The following is a 14,365-nucleotide window of genomic DNA, read 5'->3' as shown; positions in this document are numbered from 1 at the left end:
AGCAAACCGTGCTAATACATGTTTAAATACACACATTAAAATGAGTAAACGTGTGGCGAATGGAGAACACGAACAGCACATGTCTGTAAATCACTGATGTGTGAATAAGGCTTAAAACTTCACTGGAAAAGAGACACGCAAGTCTCTTTACTTTTGGAAGGAGAGCTGACTTGCACGTCTCATTCAGAGAAATGTTATATGAGGACAAGCAGTATTATTTTCCTTTTTGAAGAACTGACATACATGTCTCTTTTCCAGTGGAGTGTTATTCTTGGGTCTCTTTCTCTCATCCTCTATGACTTTCTTCTCTGCTTTTTGAGAGAGTCCTACGAGTGCTATACACCAATTTTCAGGGCAATTGGAGCATATATGAGTTGGGTAGAATTGATTTAGACAAATCAACTGCTTTAAACGCCCACATCAGTCATGCTAGTTCATGCAGTAATCCAGTTCTTCAGTTACTAGAAATTCACAGCAACGAAAGCTAAAAAAAAAATAATAGCAAAAGGAATATAATGATGATAATAATAATAATATAAAGTGATGATAATTTACCATAAGACATAATTTATGAGAAGGATCGTTATAGCAAAAATGTCAAGTTCTTTAAAGTTTTATCATGTTTACTAATGTATTGAAGAACATTCTTGTTAGGCTACTTTCACACTAGTGTTAATATTTTCCGGTATTGAGATCTGTCATGGGGTCTCAATACCGGGAAAAAAACGCTTCAGTTTGGTCCCCATTCATTGTCAATGGGGACAAAACGTAACTGAACAGAACGGAATGCTCCAAAATGCATTCTGTTCCATTCTCATACCGGAGAGCAAACGGCAGCATGCTGCGGTTTGTTTTCCGTCCTGGGATGTGGAGCAAGACGGGTCTGTCATGACCCACAATGTTAGTGTGAAAGTAGCCTTATTTGGTTTATGTAAGAATAAATCGCTTTATGAAAAGATTCATTGTAGCAGAACATAACTGAATTAAATAAAACTTCAATGAGCTTTGGGAATGGTCAGAACTGATGGTCTGCATTTAGCATTTAGATATCAAATATGAAATACTTATGTCTTTAAGAATGTTTCTGGATGTTTGGTTTATGTAAGATCTAATTCTATTAGGTTGATTTGTCCTTTAAGTCGCACACTGTATGAGTCATTGCTGTTAATCTTTAAGTGTTTTGTACAATCTGGGTCAGTGGGTTGGATGAGATGTAGCATTAGACACAGTAATGTAACATTTTATTACTTTGGCAATGTTAAATCACATTAGTTCATTCCATGTGAATGTGCAAACTTCACCGTCCAGGAATGTTAACTTGAAACCATTTTATTTAAAGTTAGATTTCAATGGGACCTCTAAGCTAGTCCTTACTGTAGCTGTAACAGAACCAATAGTACTAGCAAGGTCCATCTATACCCATATATTAATGACAGTACCCGAACATTATCTGTACCGTGGACATTTGTGAAATAGGTCTTGTACCTTTTGCATTTCTTTCCATGTCTACTTGCACTTCTGTTTTCTGAATCACATATCACATTGGATAGGAAATATTTTGTTATGTACAAATGTAAAAGCGTCATACACAATGCAGTACAAACAAGTATTGACACTAATGTACTATAATAAGCACATTGCCCTACGATGTCAAGCATGGCAGATAATGCTTTGCATTAGCCTTTGTGGAATTAACAATGCTTTTACTTTGACAAAATGACAAATCCAGTTCACCAGATAAAGGATTTTTTTAATTCTCCTCCCCAATAAACCTGTCTCTTCCACTTACACAAGCACGCTTGATGTACAGTTAAAAGCCATGCTGATTGCAATTTGCATGAATACCATATACCATTTGTAAAATTACTGCAGATTGTTACATATTTATAACAAGAAGCATCTATTCATTTATGGGGAACCAGCACAATATGATCATTCCTTTTTGAACATGATGTGTAAGAGGAGATGTTGAAAAGATGTAATCCTGAGTAATGTTTTTCATGTCTTTTGTTTCCTTATGTGCAGAAAATGATGAGATCGTCCATTTTCCACATGTTTATACTAAGCATGGTGGCTGTAGATGTAATTGTCGCCGCCAGCAACTACTACAAAGGGGAGAACTTTAGAAGACAATACGATGAGTTCTACCTTGCCGAGGTGGGTGTACAAGTTGCCATTTCAGGCAGTTATGTAGTTACCATTCGAAATCATTACTTCAAGATCCCCAGCAACATATTCCCAACTTGTTCGAATTCCTTTGTATGACAATGAATAAAGGCTGTCAGCCAATAATCCGGAAGCTAGATTCCTGCAAGAAAATGTCAGTGGTAATGAGCTGATGCTTGAGTGGAACCTCTGTAGGCAATCCATGATGGTTGCTAAGCTGCTTATTATCATTAAGAGTGCAACTGACAGGAACTCTTATATAACATATTCAAACCTTAAATGACACATCTTGTAAGGACATAGTTATATTAAACATAATTAGTTCCTGATTTCATTCAAAGGTTTGTCACCACATGAGTACTTCATGCATGGAAGTTCTCATTTTGACTTGGATACTTTATTTCTATACAGAACTGATTTGAATCTGTCCAAAACCATTTCTTGTTTTTACGTAACCTAATTATATTTGCTGAATGTATAAATGAAAAGCAGATGTAACTTTAAGAACAATCATACACCGCACTTATCATGCAGTGTCATTATGCCTAACGAAGGCATTTTTCTCACTGTGTTTACTGATCTCATATTTCCAAATGTTGATCCGATCTGAAGATAAACCATAACACATAGATTACAGTATAGCTCCAGAAAATCTTCTGTGATATGTGAGGGAATTGTAGTTTACAAAAGTTAGACCTCCAGTGATCAGTTAGGTCTAAGTCTCTGTTTGGTCAGTGATTTCAATCAGTGATTGCTATCTAGAGCCAAGAGTCTACACGGAGATAAGCTATAATGGACTGATTTGCACATGTCCTGTGTTTTTGATCCGTACCCGGTTTTCAGTAACAGACACTGATGGGAATCGCAGACCAAATGCTGACTGTGTGAACTAGACTTTAATCGCTGAGTGTGGCTGCGTTTAGAAATAGGTTGTTTTAGGGCAGGCATGCTCAACCTGTGGCCCTCCAGCTGTTGTAAAACTACAACTCCCACAATGCCCTGCTGTAGGCTGATAGCTGTAGGCTGTTCAAGCATGCTGGGATTTGTAGTTTTGCAACAGCTGGAGGGACGCAGGTTGAGCATGCCTGTTTTAGGGCAATCCCTTCAACAAGTTCAAGACTGGTTACCCCCCTTCCTGACGCATAATTTTTTTTTTTTACAAAGATTTGATTCTCTCAGTACAAACATTGAATCAGATAATAGATTATTTCTACTCTGAAACAGGAAACAAAACAGCAAGTGGTTAACACATAAGGAAAGTCTAAAAGTAAAGCTCTAATTTGAAACCACATTAAATGCTGATAATATTTAAAAGGGATTTCTGAGATTTTTGAACTGATGACCTAACCTGAGGATAGGTGATCAGTATCTGATCATGGGGCTCCGACACTTGGGATTCTGCCAATGAGCTGTTTGAGAAGGCATCAGCGATCGTAGTAGCACTATGGCCTACTTTCTGCTCACCAAGCACAGACTGTGAATTTGATAGCTGCTTTACTTGGTATCGCAGCTCGGCACCATTCACTTCAATGGGGCTGTGCTGCGCCTAGGCCACGTAACCAATGAACGTGATGTCCAATGGCCCAGGGAAAGCTGCAAGAAGGCCACGGAGCTACTGCAAGTACTGGTGCCTTCTCAACTGGTGCCTTCTCAAATAGCTGTCGAACCCCCTTTCTGGGGATAGGTCATTAGTTCAAAAATCTTGGAAAACCCCTTTAATGAACTCAAAGCTAAGGTTACTAGCACTTAGCAGTACACATGCTGCCCACAAGATTACAATTTTATGACCAGATATTAAATACATTTATATTTTTTAATAAAAATATTTTTAAATGTGGCAGAATTTCTTGCTAATCTACATGGACTGCAGTGAATCAGAAGCAAGATCTGTTAACAATTGCATTCACTTGTGTGGTTCTGCTCCATAATATAAGTAAGGCCTCATGCACACGGCCGTGTTCCGCAGCCGAGAGCGGTCCGTGGTAACCCGGCCGGGATTCCTTCCTGCTGTCAGAAGGAATCCCGGCCGGGTTACCACGGACCGCTCTCGGCTGCGGAACACGGCCGTGTGCATGAGGCCTACAGGAAAGGAAATGACAATATCAGATCCATCACATGACAGATACCAACAGTGCCCCGCTGACCATCAGGTTTCTGCCATGTCCGGATTTTACTAGACAGTAGCGTTGCATGCTGCTGTTTTGTTCTGACATTCTAAGAATGCTTCCAGTGCAGTTCTGCAGACAGCCTAAATCCACAACATAAAATGCAGTAATCCACAGCCAATCTGCAACATGTAGGGCACGACACAATATTTTTTTCTGCCCCATCTGAGTTATTTATGAGGGGGTTATTTATTAAGACTGACGTTTTAGACGCCAGTCTTAATAAGCCCCTGCTTTAGCGGTGGATCTGCCGAAGTTATGTAAAGGCGCCGGCCTCTACCTAACTTCGGTGGATCCAGCGCCAGTATAAATGTAAGGCAGCTTCCTGGATGGCTTACATTTAGACAATTTTCGATTCCTAAAACAGACGTAGAAAATCAAGAATGAGAGGGGCCTGCTTGCGCAACTTCCACTTTTTTAGATCTGGCGCGAGAAGGGAAAAGTCACAGATTCCGATACAAATAACCTTTGCGCCGCAATCTGCGCCAGAAATATGGCTAATAAAGATGTATTTCTGATTGTAAATGACCCCCCCTATTCTCTATATTAATAGGACATTTAGTGACACAACTCCTACATCCCTTTGTGGGACATGTTAAAATGGATATATTGAAAGTAAGTCTTGCAAACATTTGCATTTGGCAAACCTTCAAATGATTATTATTATTAACATCTAGATTCCCGTTAAGGGTGCAGTCACTTTCCAAGGATTACACCCTATGAATTGCAAAAAGTGACATCAATGATGGATATCTACAGAAAACATTAACATGTTGTGGACTTAAAATCAACACTGCAGGTCATCTTAACTGCATTTTATTTATTTTTTTGCAGCATGTGGATGTGATTTCTTAAAATCTCACCTGATACTGTACGGTACTTGTATGGCCTATAAGTCCCCTTATGGCCCACTCTCCCCAAGCAGAGATAGTACACCCACAAATCCTGACTTGGGCCTTTCACCCAGTTAAGCCAGTACTCACTGCTGTGCACTGATGAGGGGCAATCACCCCATAACAGCTGTCTGCAGATGAGGTGCTGGCTTATTTATTATCCGAGTCAGGTCTGAAGGCCTATTTCGAACATTGACTTATAGGATAGCTGCCTTACATCTGGTGGCATCAGAGGCCAGGGGCGGATTGGCCATAGACCACTTAAGCCCTCCTCATGGTTGCCAGCTGGGTACATAATGATCTGATTCTCTCCTATGCACCTGGCCAGCAGTGTCGACATCTTCAGGTCAGCAATACAGATCAATACTGTGGCGCAGGTTGCAGTATTTTGTGCTGCACTGTGGTATTTGGTTAAGCTGAGGCGGCATATTACTCTGCACTATAGTATTGCTGGCCCTGCCTACATATGTTGGCCATGCCTTATTATGTTGCCTTGCCTTCTGTCAATTTGGATCCACCTGCAACATGGGGCCACTTTTATGTTTTTTTCCAGGGCCACTTTTAGTTTCCAATCCGCCCCTGTTAGAGGCAGAGCTTGTTAAGAGCTCATTTGCATCCCTTTCAACCTACATTATAGCACATTAAGACATGAGCTCTCCCCTTATGATGGAGTGCACAAGACCATCATTGCTCTTTCTCTAACCATTTACCAATCTAAGATGAGGGACATCATGTGCTACAAAAAAATACATGGAGACTTGTGTTGAGTGAAGCAAAGCATTCTAAGTGGAATTTGGTCTGAAGTTTAGGAAAACTTCGATTCGCAACTAAGCCCAATTTCCTCACGTTTCGTGGTAATGAATCAGGGTTTTCTAAAATGGCGGCTGCACGTGTTACAAAGTGAAAGTAAGAAGCCCGGTAATGCAAAATCACCCATAATGCCGTGCAGCCAGCCAATCCACAGGTAGCCTTACCGTGTAATGTCACAGCTCTATATAGCCCTCATCCCGTGCGGTCTCAGCCATTGTCCTTTGAGCTGAGCATATGGAGAGATACGACAAGCACTCATGGGCTAGGGACAGTGTTGCTGCATTAATTCCAACAGCCGTGTTTGATCCATCCAACATGTTCGGCATCTGGTTTTATCCTTAATAATTTTAAAAGCGAAAAACTATTAAGGTCACAGTAGAGAGGGATCCCAGACCTTATGAAGGGATCTCAACCTTATAATAGGATTATGCTCATCCCTGTTGCGGGATGTTTTATTGCTTTGAGGAATGTTCTCCCACCTCGATGCTGTGTACTGTATCTGGTAGTATCACACAGGAAGACATGGGCTGCTGCAAACACTCCCCCTGGCGGAGATCGGGGGAGCCGGGGAACACCCAGATGACCACAGCATCTGAAGGGTTAAAAGTCGTGACCTGCATTACCACCAGTGGTGGGCGTTAGACACCCGGGACCCATGGCAGCTGCTGCACGTGCCAGCGTGCACCACTTTTAAATGTGCGCCCACCAATGTAAATTTACTTGCAGTGGTCAGGAAAGGGTTAAATTCCAAGCCTTCACGCTGAGATTGGGCCACCAAGTGGGAAGAATATGATTTGGAAGAGTGACCTGGGTATACCTGATTTATAGTGTTCGTGACAAATTAATTCGGAACCAAATCAAATTTCTTGGTGAACTTCGGCGAATCAGCTGAATCATATTTTTCAAAACTTCGCTCATCTCTAAGACATCAAGCAAGATGGACGCTAATCATGTCCATTCTCTTCAGCCATATACCTTAATTACTGTTTGTTGTGATCTAGTCAATAGTGGCCAGCATCTGGGGTGCAGTCTTATCTTACGGGACTGTGCACTCTACTTTTAGGTTCGTAGTTGCTCTGCTCCTTCCACTGAAGAGAAGCAACCTGGATAGTAGCAGATATCACTACTGAGAAGAAACAATTTAATATCTGTCATCTATTTTGATAGCAGTTGTCATTGACGGGAGCTGGTCATGGGAATACTACTCGCAGTATTCCCATGGTAGCAGGTTGAAAATAAAAAGCTGACGTATGTGAGTATATTAGGACTTTTGCGGCTGTGTTCACATTATGTTCTTGTCCCACATTTAACATATACATGAAGTATTACATTGTAAAAAAAAAAATAATATCCATTTAACTAGACTCTGCAGGATAGAGAAGTGTAGTGTACTACGCTTTTGCTACCCTTTTTCCCAACATGTGTTAAATATGGGACAAAAACGTGAATGGAACACAGCCTAATATGAATATGCTTTAAAGATTTGTTTTGAAAACATCTCCTAAGATATAGTTTACATCTTTATATATGAAACTTCTAATTTACCAGGGAATGCTGCCACAGCCAGCAATGATTTTTATGGGAAGTCTGTTGAGTAGTAAATGTGTTTCTTTTTCCTTCACAGGTAGCATTTACTGTACTTTTTGACCTAGAAGCATTGTTGAAGATTTGGTGTTTAGGATTTACAGGCTACATTAGCTCCTCTCTTCACAAATTTGAATTGCTCCTTGTACTTGGAACAACTCTTCATATTTATCCAGTTCTCTACCACTCTCAGTTTACGTACTTCCAGGTAAGTATATATAAAACTTAGTACTTTGTTTTTGTAAAAACAAGTTAAATTGTCAATTAAATGGGATGCCCAAGTAAGACAACCTGTGCCCATATGCCCTCATAGGCTGTATAGATTGAGCAGCTTTCACATATAAGGACTTGGCAGAACCACCTATTACATTTTTTGGTAACGCGTGTGCATGAAAAAACATCTTTGTCATCGGGTTGTGACAGTGGCAACCATCCACCTTCAGTGGAGCTGCCAAGCAAACCGTTCAAAGACATATAACCTACAGAATGGTTATGTTTAGTTATTTGATATTATTTCTATCGCACAGGTTTTTATCCAATTACATCAATCCCAGTTAATCAGTCTAAAGGACCACAATCTAATTTCCCTTTAAAATCCCTTTGCGAATTCCATACAAATCTAGTTTACCTACTTGCATGCCTTTGGACATCCTTATACAACAATAGAGCTGTGCAGTGTACTGGATGAAAATACATGTTGTGTCTGTGTGTAATCCAGTCATTCAGCTTTTCCAAATTGCTGAGTGTTGAGTTTTGTAATGAGGCTTTAGAAATGTATTTTCAAATTGCTCCTTTTGGGATTTCTTTGCTTGTATCATGATCCAAACATTATTTGAACTAACAAACATGACATTTTGTACTATTTGATGTACTTTGTATTCTTATATTCTCTTCCTTTTCTTTAAAGAGGGAAATTTATGTTTACTATGTTTATTGACCAACTTCAGCTTAATGAAAAGGATGGTCTGAGTTTAAGATAATGTAATAAAAATACTTCTTATTACAGGTGCTACGAGTTGTACGACTCATCAAGATTTCACCTGCTTTGGAAGACTTTGTGTATAAAATTTTTGGACCTGGTAAAAAACTAGGAAGTCTGGTGGTGTTCACCGCCAGTCTCTTAATTGTCATGTCAGCGATCAGTTTGCAGATGTTCTGCTTTGTGGAGGAGTTAGACCGGTTCACCACTTTTCCTCGGGTAGGTAACGAATGAGGCAGCATTTCACATACATGAAGCCATTGAATTGCATTTGAATTCTAAAGTAGTCAAATAATCAAGCAGGAATTAGGTGTTTGAAAGTCACACAGAAAAGAGGTTGATTATTACAAAAAAGTGGTCTGATAATGTTAGCTTGCTAATTCATTGTGCTTGTAATTCCCCAAAACACCACTTCCATATCACGGTAAGAAGTCTGCCTGAAGGTCAAAGAAATAATGTTGCCGTTTCACTAACAGCACCGCACCTAGGTTTGTTTCTTTTATTGCTATTATTTTTCTTTTTTCACTGTTAGAAGCTAATTCTATGCAAAGGTCAGATGGCATTTGAGGATGAACTGCTTTTTGAAGGTGGAAAAACAGTATAACACAACCAAAAGCTCTATGTATGTCATCACCTTTTATTGCTTATCTGTATTCCATTCTCCAGTTCAAGCACTTGTCTTACCACTTAGTCCATGATTGTTAGCCATTATCTGTAACTGCTTCTGGCTTAGTGGCTGGAGACTCCCTGTTCTGCTCTCTCCCGGGCTCCCATGTGAATTAATGTCTGTGACCACTAGTTAGGACTCTAGACTCCATGGTTTCTAAGACACAAAGAAATATCATTTAATTTACAGATGTGGCAGGAGGACATCATGGTTGACTGCAGTCACATTATGTGATTTTTTTTCCCCCAGAGAATTTAGACTTTAAATATAATATATACAGTTTTACTTGGTTTTAAAGGCATCTGTCGGCAGATTTTTACCTTGACAGGTGAAGGCTGCAACTGTGTGATGACGTTTACACTGTCTGGTCCCGTCAATCAAGTGCAGAGGGCTCGACAGTAGCAGAGAGAGCAGAGCCTCTGGGTGTAATGACAATGTCCACATTGCTCCCAAAGGCTCATTTGCATATATTAAAACATGATTTTTTCAGCATTGTAGGTGCATATGAACATGGGACCAACTCAGATGCCAACTGCACATGCAACAGGTCACCTAATTTCATAGGTGCCAATCTGCTGAGAGATGCCCTTTAAGGTATTACTTCAATCAAGATATCACAGAGAGCATGCACCAATAAAACTTAACCTTTAATGTAGATAAACTAAAATCAGCTCAAAACAAGCTATTGTTAAATTACCCAAAAAAGAGCTACTGGACAACTAGAGGCAACTGTTGACATGGTAGAGGATAACCTACTGTGCCCCTAAAAATACCTTAACAAAAAATAAATAAATAACAAAAATACCCTAAAAAGAAAATCCCATCCCAGGTTCATCAGGGGATAGATACAGTCATAAAGGGTAAATCAAGCAGATAATGCAAAATGCAGATAAAGTGACATTGGAGACAAAGTGATATAATGATCACCAATAGGTTACCCGAGTCCAAAAAAGGGCTCTACGCTGAAATTGCGCCATTAACAATACATCATGATTCAAAATAGATGAACAAAGGTCCAAGGGACCACTCACGTAAGCCAAATACAGCAGGGCTAAGGTGATCCCATCATGCAGGATGAGCAGCTCTTCTGGACAGTCACATGGGTCTTTACATTTATTAAGGACTAGGTGAAGGACCCGGCTTCGCTCGGGTATATTTAATCTATTTAATTTAATGTTTGTGTGTGTCGTTAAAAGATATCAACACTATCCACTATAACAGTGACATCTACAGCCCCCTGCCCCCTTAACACTGACCCCCCCCCCACAGTGCCCCGTCCCTTAAAATTGGACCTCAGAAGCCCACCCCCTTAACTTTGACCTTTACAGCAGCCTTCCCCTTTAACAGTGACTTTCACAGCATACCACCCCCTTGACAGTGACCTCCACAGGGGCCCGCCCCCTTAACAGTGTCCTTTACTGGATCGGGGGTGTCCTTTTGAAAAGCTCACTCTAAGACAGCAGCACTGTACTGTCTGAGTGTGAGCTGCAGGGAGAAAGTCACCCTCCCTCCCACCTCTGCAGCTGACAGAAGTTGATTTTTACCTTCATTTTTTCAATCCCTGTCGGCTGAGGAGTGGAGGGGGTGTGACCTAACCAGATCAGGGCGTTGCTTAGCGGGACCAGAACTTTTTAACAGATTTTTTAAAATCTGTATTCACGACGGCATACAAGGAGACTGACCCCTGACCTCTGTAGGGGGCAGCAACAGAGAAAGGATTAAATTCCCCCCTCCCACCACCAACACCAATGTTTCCTGTCCCCTACAGAGGACAGGGCAGAGAAAGGTCTCCCTGTATGCAGGGAGATGAAGCCTCGATGTTACCTTTCAGGATTTCTCCCCTGGGAAGGATCGGGAGGACTCGCTCTGGTCCTATCTGGAGCCTGCTCCCGGGGCGACATCTCCTGCCTTGCCTCCAGTAGGCCTAGCCGGGTTTGCGCACCTGACGCTTCGGGCGCTTTTCTTATGACGTCACTTCCGTCGGCCGGAAGTGACGTGGGCAGGATGCGGCGTTCCGGTCGGCTAAAAGCCGAGCACAGCGTTTTGATGGAGCCGCGCAGCCAGCAGAACGTCGAAGGTGTCCTACAGCAGTGCTCGGCCCCAAAATGTCCAGAACGGAGGGCTCTCTTAAAGAGTCGGACCCGCTACTGCCAGTAACCGTGAGTTCCCCTTTGGGGAAAAAGTTCCTAATTTATGGTCAGGGAGTCTCTTTGATCCCCCTCTCTTCTGGCTGTGGGATTATATGGGCAGTATTTCCTTGGCGCCTATAATGCCCTCCCCCAACCCCCAAACTTTATTCCTCATGGAACCCCCCTTTCTTTCTTTTAGGTCTCCAAGGAGGCACAAAAAAAAAAATCAAGAGATCCCTTAAGTGCATTTCCTGTAATGCCTGGCTTCCTGATAATTACTCCAAGAATTTATGTAAAGCTTGCATTTCCAATATTGTCCGCGATAAAGCTCCTTCTCTAAAAGACGAACTTAGAACAATAATTCAAGAAGAGCTACGGTCATCTTTGTCTCATTTATCTTCCAATCCTGTGGACACTCCCCACCCCAAAAAGAAGAGACCCAAATCCCCGTCATCCTCCGATTCTGAGGCTGTGTTAGACGACGTTCCATCGGTCAAGTCGCAGGAGGAGGGGGAGTGGTACTCGGACGCAGGTTCGTCTGACAGTAACCGTAGCTTTTACTTTTCCATGGAGGATATTTCGGATCGCCTAAAAGCTGTTAGATCAACTATGGGGTTGGAAGAGGTACAGAGAAGTCATTCTATCCAGGAGGAAATGTTTGGGGGCCTACGGGTTAAGAAAACAAAGACTATTAGGGACATGATTCTGGAGGAGTGGTCTGACCTTGAGAAATGTTTAGGGGTCTCCACCGCCTTCAAGAATCGATTACTATTCGATCCTGTGGAGTCCAAAATTTTTAATGAGATCCCTAAGATCAATGTCCAAGTAGCAAAGGTGAATAAGAAAACATCTCTTTCCTTTGAGGATGCTTCCCAGTTAAAGGATCCCATGGACAGGAAAGCCGACAGCCTCTTAAGGAAGTCTTGGGAAGCCGCCATGTTTAACATCAAATCTAATATCGCGGCAACCTCCGTGGCCAGATCCATGTTCTTCTGGCTTAATGAATTAGAGGATCATATTAAAAATAAAACCCCTAGGGTGGAGATCCTAAATTCCCTACCCCTCCTCAAATCAGCTACCGCTTTCCTGGCTGATGCTTCGGCCGAGTCGGTCCGTTTCTCAGCTAGGGATGGTGCCCTCTCCAACGCAGCCAGAAGAGCACACTGGATGAAATGCTGTAGGGGATAAAACATCTAAAATGAGACTCTGCTCCATACCATTCTGGGGAGAGTATGTATTCGGGCCCGTATTAGATAAAATCCTAGAAAAAGCCTCCTATAAAAAGAAAGGGTTTCCTGAAGACCGGCCCTATAAATGCCGCTATTCCTTTCGTTCCTCTTCAAATCAAGACAGACCTTACAGAGGGAAAGGGAAGACCGGGCGCTGGAGCTACCCCAAAGGGGGTAAAGGAAGGGGTTTCCCTACCTCCCACTCTAAACCCAACGAAAAACAATGATGCCACAGTGGGGGGAAGGCTCTCGAACTTCCTGGCATCCTGGGAAATGATCTCCCAGAATGCTTGGACAAAAGAAATCCTAGGCTCAGGATACAGGATACAGCTGTCTTCAAAACCCCCAAACAGATTTTCAATAACGCGCTTCCAGACGAATTTATGGCAGGAAGTTCAACACCTTCTAAAAAAGGACGTAATTACCCAGGTTCCCACACTACATCAAGGGAAGGCATTCTACTCAAACCTTTTTCTGGTAAAGAAAAAGGAGGGGTCATTCCGCATGATAATAAATCTGAAACCCTTAAACAAATTCATCTTGTATCGGAAACTCAGGATGGAATCCCTGATGTCGACAATACCTTTGTTAAACCCAAATATCCTAATGTGTACAATAGATCTACGAGACGCATACTATCACGTCCCAATCCATACCAATTCCCAAACGTTCCTCTGGTTTGCCATCAGAGACAACAGAGGCCGAATCCACCACTATAAGTTCAGGGCTCTCCTGTTCGGCATTTCCTCGGCCCCAAGGATCTTTACAAAGTTAGTAGTGGAGATGGTGGCATTCCTAAGGAAAGCAGGCCTCACGCTAGTCCCGTAAACAAAAATACAACATCATTTTACAAGCTCTGATTCCCGACGCATGTGGCAGGGTATCAAGTCCATTACAAATTATAAGAGCAACACCTGTTCTATCAACACTGGATATTCTTTCTCTCTTGATGACCTAAATCATTTTTTTTGCACGATTTGACAAAGACAATGAGCTGCCTATCATCAAATTAGCCCAGCAAGAGGCTCCATCATGTTCCCTGATGCTGAGAGCACATGAGGTAGAATGGGCCTTAAACCACATTAATCCCCACAAAGCAGCTGGCCCTGATGAAGTTCCTGGAAAAGTCCTAAAAAACTGTGCTAAACAGCTGAAAACGGTGTTTACCAGTATGTTTAACAGCTCCCTAGAGCAGGCCATTGTCCCCACTTGCCTGAAGTCCTCCACAATTGTCCCAATTCCAAAACAGGCAGGGGTCAAGACCTTAAGTGATTATCGCCCGGTGGCTCTCACTCCTATTGCTATGAAGTGCTTTGAACAACTTGTCCTAAGGCACATGAAGAGCAAGATCTGCACCTCCATGGACCAATACCAGTTTGCTTACAGAGCACATAGGTCAACTGAGGATGCTGTCTCACTTACCCTTCACACTGCGCTGTCACACCTGGAGCAGAGAGACAGCTATGTGCGGATGCTGTTCATTGATTACAGCTCCACCTTTAACACCATCCCTCCCAACAAGTTGGCAACGAAACTAAACAACTTGGGTCTCAGCTCACACCTGTGCAACTGGATACTGGATTTTCTTACAAAAAGACCACAAATCGTGCGCATGGGCAAGCACTTTTCTTCATCCTTAACACTAAACACTGGGGTACCGCAAGGCTGTATGTTGAGCCCTCTCCTTTACTCCCTCTTCACAAATTACTGTAAACCTATTCACAATACCAATACCATTATGAA

The 14,365-nt window shown here is 42.0% G+C and overlaps 1 protein-coding gene across 1 annotated transcript in view; it reads left to right on the top strand.

Moving 5' to 3' along the window:
* The window catches only part of NALCN (sodium leak channel, non-selective), a 1,068,865-nt gene that overhangs the window by 530,491 nt on the left and 524,009 nt on the right, over positions 1–14,365 (top strand). The window contains exons 11-13 of the mRNA XM_040425261.1: positions 2,026–2,157; positions 7,659–7,826; positions 8,625–8,816. Coding sequence (XP_040281195.1) covers positions 2,026–2,157; positions 7,659–7,826; positions 8,625–8,816 — 492 coding nt within the window. The remainder of the gene's footprint in view (positions 1–2,025; positions 2,158–7,658; positions 7,827–8,624; positions 8,817–14,365) is intronic.

This window comes from Bufo bufo, chromosome 3, assembly GCF_905171765.1.
Source record: "Bufo bufo chromosome 3, aBufBuf1.1, whole genome shotgun sequence".
Taxonomy (NCBI): Eukaryota; Metazoa; Chordata; class Amphibia; order Anura; family Bufonidae; genus Bufo; species Bufo bufo.
Note: the sequence above shows the minus strand (reverse complement) of the source record. Positions and strands in the feature narration are given on the sequence as shown.